The 9,942-nt window shown below is 42.2% G+C and overlaps 1 protein-coding gene across 1 annotated transcript in view; it reads left to right on the top strand.

Moving 5' to 3' along the window:
• The first annotated feature begins 500 nt into the window (after nucleotides 1–500).
• Nucleotides 501–9,942, top strand: part of LOC144767741 (killer cell lectin-like receptor subfamily F member 1) — a 35,203-nt gene continuing 25,761 nt past the window's right edge. The window contains exons 1-2 of the mRNA XM_078651126.1: nucleotides 501–647; nucleotides 5,055–5,167. Coding sequence (XP_078507252.1) covers nucleotides 501–647; nucleotides 5,055–5,167 — 260 coding nt within the window. The remainder of the gene's footprint in view (nucleotides 648–5,054; nucleotides 5,168–9,942) is intronic.

Here is a 9,942-nt window from a genome sequence, read left to right as displayed (position 1 = left end):
ATCCCCCATAATGAAGGTAATACAGTCGGAAGAATTAAGGTGGGTGTAGGAGATTATTCCTGCTTAGAATGGCATGGATGAGTAAAACAGTTGACTGTTGGTGTTATGTTAATCTGCTGGAAAAAGAAGTACTGACCATGTAGGGATTGTGATGCTGAGAGGAGGATTGGAGCTGCAACCTTACAATGGTTCAGGTCAGATGCAGTAGGATGAGGTAGGATGCTGGCACTCAAAATATCTTAATTTTAAATCTTTGAAAGATATACCTTTCATTTGGGAATTCCCCAACCCCCTCACAGGCCCTAAAACAGCTCTTTGATTTTCCACAGTTTAGTGGGGAAAAACAAAGGGCCCAATTTATGTCTTCGTGGTAAGCATACTCCCCTACCTATCTCTACTTCTTCCATATCAACTGAGCCAGAGCCTCCAAGACATTTATACACTAGTCCAGGAGAGCTTTGAGATGTATTAATGCTGCTGTTTCCCCCCAATTAGAATCCATGTGTGTGATCTGCCCTTACAACTGGCTGAGTTTTCGAGGAAGATGTTACTTCATCTCCGAGGAGTTGAAATCCTGGACCTCCAGTGAGGAATACTGCACCTCCCGCCAATCCCATCTAGTACTTATTGACGATGAGAATGAAATGGTAAAGTATCGTGCACGCGCACAGGTCATCTCTCAGTGATACTGTAAAAAGGAACAAGTGTGTGATGGCAATATTGTAAATTCTGCTCCTTCTGTATCTTCTAATCTTTTTTACTACACTCATAGAGTTAGAGGTCTAATAAGTACGTACCGCAAACATTGATTATATTGCATGACTACCGCCAAAGTATTCAGATTAATTTAGAATGACTGTTATTATGAACCTTGAAACCTATTGATAGAGTTAGCATGTTCTTAGTCATGCAAAATACCTATGCATCAGAACCTTTGATCTGATGCCCTTTTCTACCTCTAAATCCCACATAGTGCTGGACTCTGCCATGTTAATAACATCTATATATAACATGTTATAGCCACAGCCCTCTTGTCAGTCACCACATGAAGGATGGGTTTCCTCTGCTCATCATATTCCTGTTGTTACACTACTCCGCCTCCAAGTCTGGTGCAGTTTCACTGCTTGCATTGCCATAAAAAAGCAGCATTCCAAAGAATGCAGCTATTGCTTGTGTGGTGGTTTCTTGGTGTAGTGCTGCATGCAGCTCTGGGAAAATCTCCAGCCAGCGGCATAGCTATCAAATGTGCAGCAGGTGCAGTGGCACCGAGGCCAGGGCTCTGTGGGGACCTTTGCACCTTAATACTGACTCTATTTCAGTATCCAAACAGGACATAGGGAGACCTTTGTGCTTACTTGCATTAGTGGAAGAGGTGTGGCGCAGCAGCAAGGGCGACTGACGCCGGACGCTCGGGATCACGGTTCAATCACCGGTGGCAGGGGTCTGTCCAGCACCATGTGACTCTGGGCAATAGCTTGCTTAATCTTCCCGATAGCCCCCAACGCCGGGAAACCTACTGGTAGCTGTGCACTTTACAAATACAGGAATATTATTATTATAGTACCCCTGGCATCCTTGATGCGCCACTGTCCCTGGCCTTGGAAAAATGGAACAAGATTGGGTTGGGTTCAGACCTGATGTGTAGGGGCAGGGCATTCCAGGCTTCAGGAGCTGTTTTACTGAAGGCTCTATCGCCATTTCTAACCACGCGGACTTTGGGAATAGTTAGAAATAGCCTACAGGAGGATCTAAGTGTTCTGGCCGGGCTATGGAATTTAAGCTTTTTTTCCAAGTAAATCGGTCCTTGTCCATGGATGGTTTTGTGGACTAGGCAGCATCATTTTAATTTTATGCGTTTCGTTATAGGGAGCCAGTGCAGGACCTTGAGGCAGGGCAGTGATGGGGTGCAGGGAGGAATGTTAAGCACCAGTCTGGCAGCGGTGTTTTGTAGTACCTGGAATTTTGCCAGGAGATTTTCATTCATGGAGGTCAGCAGGGCATTCCCATAATCTATACGGCTGATGATGAGACCTTGGTCTAAGGGCATGCGGGACGGGAGGGGAATCCACTTGAAAATTTTCTTCAAGCTGCGCATTAGTCCAAAGCTGGTGTGCACTACTTTGTTGACATGTTCAGTCATGGACAGCCTGATTCCTGACTGAGGACTTGGGAGAGGGGCAGGGTCCCAATGTTGGAGGCCACCATTCATCTGTCCAGAGCTTATCGGCCGTTCCAAAAAGCACAATCTCCGTTTTGCTAGCATTTAGTATTAAAAAGTTGTTGGTCATCCAGTCGTGGATTGCAACCATGCACTTTTGGAATGTCTGTTTGGTTTCATCGTGGTCTGGGCCGACGGTAATCAGTAACTGAGTTTCGTCGGCGTAAGATACAGTTCCAAAACCATGAGCTCTGATCACCTTAGCCAAAGGGGATACATATAGGTTAAAGAGCGTAGGGCTCAGTATAGATCCCTGGGGTACACCTTTGTCGTTCTCCTGGTGGCTGGAGGAGTATATTCCTACTTGAACTTTTGAGCACCTCTTGGTCAGATAGCTTTTGATCCAGAGTAGTGCGGAGCCCTCAACACCAATCTCTGCAAGACGCTCTAGGAGAATGTGATGCGAGATGGTGTCAAAGGCCGCCGACAGATCGAGCAGGACCAGTATGGCAGACTGTCCTGTGTCGAGAGTCATCCTGACATTATCTATTATTTCAAGCAGGGCAGTCTCGGTGCTGTGAGACGCCCTGAAACCTGATTGAGAGGAATCTAGGAATTTGTTTGTTTCCAGATATGTGCCTAATTGTTTATTTATCAAGTGTTCCATGACCTTTCCAAATAAAGGCAGTAGAGAGATAAGCCGGTAGTTAGAAAGTAGTTTAGGGTCGGCTGAGGGTTTCTTTAAAATTGGTCTGATTGTGGCCTCCTTCCAGTGCAGGGGAACAGAAGCATGAGATAAGGAGAGATTGAGGGTCTTGGTTAGGTCGGGAATCAGGGCGGGTGCAATTTTTGCTAAAATCTGAGAAGAGGCTGGGTCTCCAGGGGATCCTGACTTAATTTTGTGCAAGGTATATTCAATCCCTGTTTCTGAAAAAGGTAGAAATTCTTTGAGGACTATGTCAGGGTTGTCGGAATCTTTGTTGCCTTTGTTGACAGGGGTGTGGTCTGAATAGGGGGAGTTGGTTGGGGGAAAAAGTTTATGGATATCATTAATTTTATTGTGGAAGTAAGATGATACAGAGTAGACCCAATCTTGTGATTTGGTGAGAGACGGCTGACAGGCAGAGGGGTTTGTGAATTGTTTAACTATTTTGTATAGCTCTCTCTGTGAGTTGGCTGCCTGAGTTATCCTGTTGCCTAGATAGACTTTTTTTGTAGTTGCAATTTCTTTCATATACAGTCTGTGCATTGTTTAATATTGTTGTCTGTCAATTTGGGTCTTGGTTTGTCGCCATTTCCTTTCTGCTGTCCTGGCTGAATGTTTATTTTTTTCCAGGTTCGGGGTGAACCATGGGGAGATTTTAGTGGGAGGTCTGGATTTCTTTAATGGCGAAATTGTATCCAAGGCCGAGGTGATCGCAAGTTCAAGGTCGACAGCTGCTTTGTTAGGATCGGTGGTCTTGGTGATGAGAGGGGGAATGAAATGGGTGGTGAAAGAGTCCAGATTGACCTTATTCCATGGTCTAGTCAGTTTTACCCGGTTACTGATCTGAGGTAAGTAAGTAGGTCTTGAGAGGAGGGAGGGGCTCTTGGAGATGGAAAGTGTGTAAGAGTGATCAAGCAAAATGGCGGAAAAAAGAGGGCAGTGCGGAAAACCGAGGAGCGAAAACAAACAGCAGAATTACATGAAATGAAAACAAAAAGGGAAACAGCTGTTGGTCAGTGCTAAACAATTAACAGAGTATTCACAAAGGAGGCTATCAAACACCATAACACTATGCAGAAGGAAAAATACACTTAGAGGCTGGAAAGAGTTATCTGGCTAAAGATACAAAGGGGCAGATTTACAAGCCCCTGCGCCACTAATGCGTCACTTTTCCCATGTTAGATATGACGCAAAAGTGGAGCAAGGGGCTTGCAAACCTGCCCCAAAGTATCAGTAACAGCAGCTAAGCAAAAAGCCAACAGGGAAGCGGTATCACAATGAAACAAATATATGGTGTTACAATGCCTGCAATTAGCAAACATGCTTTTACAACGCAGTCTTTACATCGCAACTATTATTGCATTGCATGATTTTAAAAAGCATTCTATTACAATGCGTTTTTCAAAACTATCATTAGAACGCATTCCATTACAACGCATATCATTACAAGGCATACCATTACAACGCATAATACTTTTAGGGCAACAGTAGAGTAAGTGTTGGATATTGTAGGGGTAAAAAATAACATTCCCACTCCAGTGAGTGCAACAGTAGGGAAAGTGTTGGATAGTGCAGGGAGTAAAAATTACTATTACCCTGTACCCCAAAACCCATACCCTCCCTAATACTAAAACAATCTCCTTTACTTACCGTATAATACGTTGTTATGGCATGCGTTGCATGGTATGCGGTGTAATGGCATTATTGTAGTGACATGCGCTGTAAAGGCTTGCATTGTAATTGTATGCGATGTTAAGGCATTGAGTTGTAACAGTTGCGTTGTAAAAGCAGGGCGTTGTAATGACTGCATTGTGATGGATGTTTCTCCAATGAAACAGTTCTGAAACAGGCACAGCGAGGCAAGCGAGCGCCACACAGCAGAGGGGAGATCAATTCAGTGACACTTCTGCTACATAGTAAAAAAACAGACAAACTCCTAAACTGTCATCAAAATACTCATTGAGTGTCTCGTTCAGGCCTTGTTTCACATTTCACAAGCGATGGTGGGTTGGGAGTTTGCATTTGTACAGTTAACTTTCGAATTTCAAGTGTTTTGGGATTTTGTGTTGCATCCACTACTGTCACTGACATATATGTATGTATATGTGCTATACTGACGACACTATGAAAAGTACACCAAGCAATAATTGCATGTCCTTTAAGTCAATTCAATGCCCACTTCTTTCTTAGAATTTCATTGAGGCCAAAGGAACGAGTAGAAGCTTCGTTTGGATTGGCCTGCGTTTCAACGGAAGCAGTTCTGAATGGACCTGGCTGAATGGATCCACCCTGCGTAAAGGCAGGTACGCATCAATCACATTTAGTCATACTGCTTATAGCAGCCACTGCTCCTATGCTGTCAGAATCACTGTGGTTTCTGCAGAAAGATGCTGCTGCCATTGCCCGTGGGACTGAGATGCATTCTGACTTTTATATATAATTAAATATGGATGTAAATTGTCTGAAGGAGATCTTAGGATTGGGAAGTTCAGGAAGGAAGGGGTCAGATTAAAAAAATATGCCTGTATGGGCAAAAGATTACTAGGTGTCTGTTCATCTCTTTTTAAGAGTGAACTATGGGCAAAACAAAGAATATAGCCATCATGCCATTGCCCCTTGTGCCTGGCAATCTTCTGCGCCATAGGGGACTTTGAATCAAATAGCAGGAACCCAATATTTGTCCCAGAAGTGAGAAAGAAACAAGGTTGCAGCTGTACAGATGTAACTCAGCAAGGGACATGCCTGTGGAAGAATCAAAGAAGATCATGGTCACGAATTTAGATCAACCACAGGATATTGCTGATGTTGGGGGACAACAAGTGAAAGAGCAATTAGAAACAGATTTTAGGTTGTAAATGGCTGTTGGAAGAGATAGAAGAATGACAATATAGATCATTACCCTTGTTTAGCAGTGTAAGAGCACTAGTTCCATCATTGTTGCTGTGTACTGGGGTGATGGGAGAAGCTGTAAGACGTTCTCCTACCCTAGCCCAGTAGATGTCTACAGAAGCAAGAGGAGGGTTAGGCAATGAAAAACAATTATCACCTAGTTTCTGTCCTAGGAGAGCCTAGTGATAAGAGAGCTCCAGGAGTTTGCAGAGCAAAATGAATATCAGACCTATCAGAAACATTTGCAGGCGTCTGAGGCAAAATCTTCTTAAGGGCCCATGTTGTAATTTGATCCTGGCCTTCCAATGAACCGACAGTCCACCAACCACCTACTTTTGAAAATTCCTCTTGTGAGAAATGGGTTCAGATCCATTTAGCATCTCTAGTTTTGTTTTCCGTATGCTTCTTTGGACCTCACTGTAAGTTCATATAAAATGGATGTAAGTGCTAATTTCTAGTGACTGGCCATTAAAGCAAAGGTTATTGGTTAGCTGCTAGTTTAAGAGGTGTTTTTGCCTCATCATGAACTTTTCCTGGCATTGAAGCACTTCCATTTGTCAGCAATTTACTAGTATTCAAATGCTTTTGTTCACTCCATTATTCTTGCATACAAGCACACATACTAGCCGACATGAGCCTCAAACTCTAATGAAACTATTAACCTTCTGTAATCTGAGGTATTCTGTAATGCACACACATACTCACTGACTCAAGTGCACGCATGTCTAAAGTACTTTTTATTCATGTTGGTATGCGATGCATACACATCATTTGTCGAAATAAAGTAATTCTAGATTCCTTCAATGAACATGTACATTTTCTAAGTGGAGTGGATATATATAGAAAGGTCTAAACCTCCCTTAAGTAGCCTTTAGCCCACTTCATTTTATTACCATTTTAGTATAATATAATTAAAATATTTTGCTATTCATGTTTAACTGTATTTTAAGAGTAGTTTATTTTACATGAGAACACATTATTGTAGTTGTTATTAACAATTGAAAACAATTCAACTTAACCTTCCTCAGAAGTATTTACAGTGAAAAGGCGATCCCAAACATTCATTGGATGAGGTGGAAGCGGCTTTTAAATATTAGGGTGGTCTTTGAAGCCAATAAGACGTCAGTAGTGAGGAACATGTTTTACTGAAGTGTTTGGGCTCTGAGGGACAGCACATTTATAGAAGTTTCGAGGGTTGTACTAGCTGAGGGTACAAGGGATCTTACCAAACTTGATGAGGTGATGGAAAAGTTATAGAGACGATTCAAGCCACATGTGCACAGAAGCCTAATGGCTTCTTTGATGAATTATTGACTGCATTTAGAGGTATTGACAATTCATGAGATTAGATTTTGAGGCCACAAAGGATGAAATGTTTGGGAGCACTTGGTTAGTTGACGGTCAACACTGGTTATTTGCCACAAAAATGACTTACTCTACCCCCGCGTACCTTTAAAATGTAGTCTCTAAAATGACCGTGTCTTAAACACGAATTGTTTTACCATGCATTCCTTTACCACAAATTTTCATGGTAAACGCCTATCTGTTTCTAAGGTTACCACCCCTCCCTCTCCTCCTGATCCCTAAATACACCCCCAAATTACTAGAAACCAGACTACTCCCAACCTCCTAGAAACTACCACAAACCCCCCCCACCCCTTACAAACTACCCCAAGCCCAACAACCCCCTAAAATCTACCCAGAACCCCCAACCTTCTAATAACTACCTGCCCCCCTATAAACTACCCAACCCCCTCCCATCCCCTAAAAACAGCTCCAAACCCTTCCACCCCCAAAAACTACCCCGAACACCCCACCCCCTAAAAACTAATCCCAATCCCTTTTACTTGTCTTGTTCCGACGCCCCTCCCACCATGCCCATCCTGAACTCTAGACCGACTTTGCCTCAACCATGCACATGCATGGTTAAGACAAAGCCATTGTCCAGGCAAGTCGGTGTTGAGGATTTCAGAACTTGTGGCTCAGGCCTCATTGTTTTGGATGTTTCCCGTCAACATCAATTCTAAAAGAATTCACGTACATTTGTGTAGTTTGGGTGATCCAAATTTGAAATGGTAATCAAAAGGGCCAAGGTCATAGAGACATCTATTTCTTGGTCAAAACAAGTACTCAAAGACAGATTTGACCAGAAATATATTAATAAAAAACAGAGACTGAAAGCTGACTTTAGTAGAGAAAAAAATTAAGACTAAATATTCATGTTAATTTTTGTGCAATTCTGCTGCAAGTAGCATCTCGTCTTTTTAGTGATGCCCAGTAGTGAATAAATAGCACAAAGTATGAGGCCAGGATTTGCCAAGATTTGCAAGGATGGGAGGAAACCTGCAATTGCTCATTTAGGAAATAGGTGTGAGTTGGAGGAGGAAAGTAATACAATAAAAAATATGTTTTTGGTAGTGAGATGTGTTAATTGCATAACAGGTTTAAACACGACTTTAAACATCCAGGCAGGGAACCAAAAAACCCATAAAAATGATGGGCTCACAACAGAGAGGTCAGCTCCTCTAGTCACTTCTCTGACAGAGAAGCCACATATTAACCAAGCTGGAAAAGGGGCATTGCAAAGGTCACCAAGGCACACTAACACTCTAATTAATTTGGCGCCACAGGCAATAACATCTCGAGCACAAATCCCTCCGTACCTCCAGCACCCAAGTCAAAGCTACCCTACTACTTCTTTCCCGGCTGATTATAGGGCCGCAGACCCCCACCTGGACCGGCCACCAGAAGCCACCCCCTATGTCATCATTTTAGGTAATGCACCCCCTAATCAATCTTCTAATGAGGACACATGGACAGCCCTGAAGAACAAGTCATTACATTGGCTGAGCAACAGAGTTGGGCTGCACAGCCAACTCTTTCAAGATTTTAAGATGATTATACGAGTCCAATGGGTGGGGGCAAGGGAAAAGGTTCTGACGGGGGATTACATAGTCATGACATTTGGCTCCCCTTGACTGGTAAAGGAAGTTTTGAATATAGGGCGGAATCACATTGTTAACACCGCAGGGATCAACATACAGTCATTGGGTTTTTTCTACCCTCCACCAAGCATACATTTTCCCCCCACACACATGCGAAATCCGTATAAGGCTCAGTGGCCTTCACAGGCAATTGCAACATACACTAGATTTAGTGCCCTATCAGGTTTGGATGATATTGAGTGACTGGACTTGGCGGCGGTAGCAAGATCACCAATGAGTGTTATGGTGCTACCTACTCAACGGGAACCAACAATTCCTGGGCTCACACAAGCCGGTTCATTACCAGGTACTACTTGCATTCTTTTTTTTTTTTTTTTTTTTTATTATACCAGGCGTAAGAAAACAGGATGCATTTACAATAATACAGTAATGTTACAAAATATAAAACAAATCAGATAATACAGCAGTACTAATAAATCACAGGTTTTTCAGATTCAAAGAATGATTCCAGGAAACAAAGAAGATAACATCAAAAAATAAGGTTGTAACGCAATGCAAATAAACCCAAAAAATCGTTTGTAGGTATTTCCAACAATCAACCAATACCACTGGGGATAATACAATTTTTCCATTCAGGTATTGGTCGCCAAAGTGTATCTCCACGTAGCTTAGATTGTATCCCTCTTGTTTCAAATATTGCAATTTCATATCTATAAACTGCCAAAAAGTGTGCTAGCCACATCTGGAAGCTTGGAGGATCTACGTCTTTCCATCTTGCGGATAGAAGTATCCTAAATACAGCCATGCCAATAAAAACTAATCGTTCTTCAGTTTTCTTCAAATTTAAAGTATGGTCATGGCCAAGTAAAAATAAAGTTTCCGATTCTGGTATTTTGTGCCTAAAAATTTCTTCCCAAAAGGAGTTTATCATGTTTTTAACTAAGGTCAAATCAGGACAAGTGTAAAACATGTGGGTGAGAGTTGCCGGCCCTTGAGTGCACCTAGGACACAAGTCATTCTCACGTTTACCCCATGCAAATAATTTAGCAGGGGTAAAATATAGGTCAAAAACAGTCTTATAAAGTTGTGCTTTAAGATTACTCGCCATCAGTAGCTTTTGACTCATGTTTAATACTTTGTTGATATCTACATTCGGATTATTCAATTTTAGTGCCCACTTTCTTTCTGTTTTATCAAGATCATCATTCTTCATACTTAAAAGAATATTATATAAAGTTCCAATT

Source organism: Lissotriton helveticus, chromosome 7 (genome assembly GCF_964261635.1).
Source record: "Lissotriton helveticus chromosome 7, aLisHel1.1, whole genome shotgun sequence".
In the NCBI taxonomy this organism is placed as follows: Eukaryota; Metazoa; Chordata; class Amphibia; order Caudata; family Salamandridae; genus Lissotriton; species Lissotriton helveticus.
This window is presented reverse-complemented; position numbering and strand designations above follow the sequence as displayed.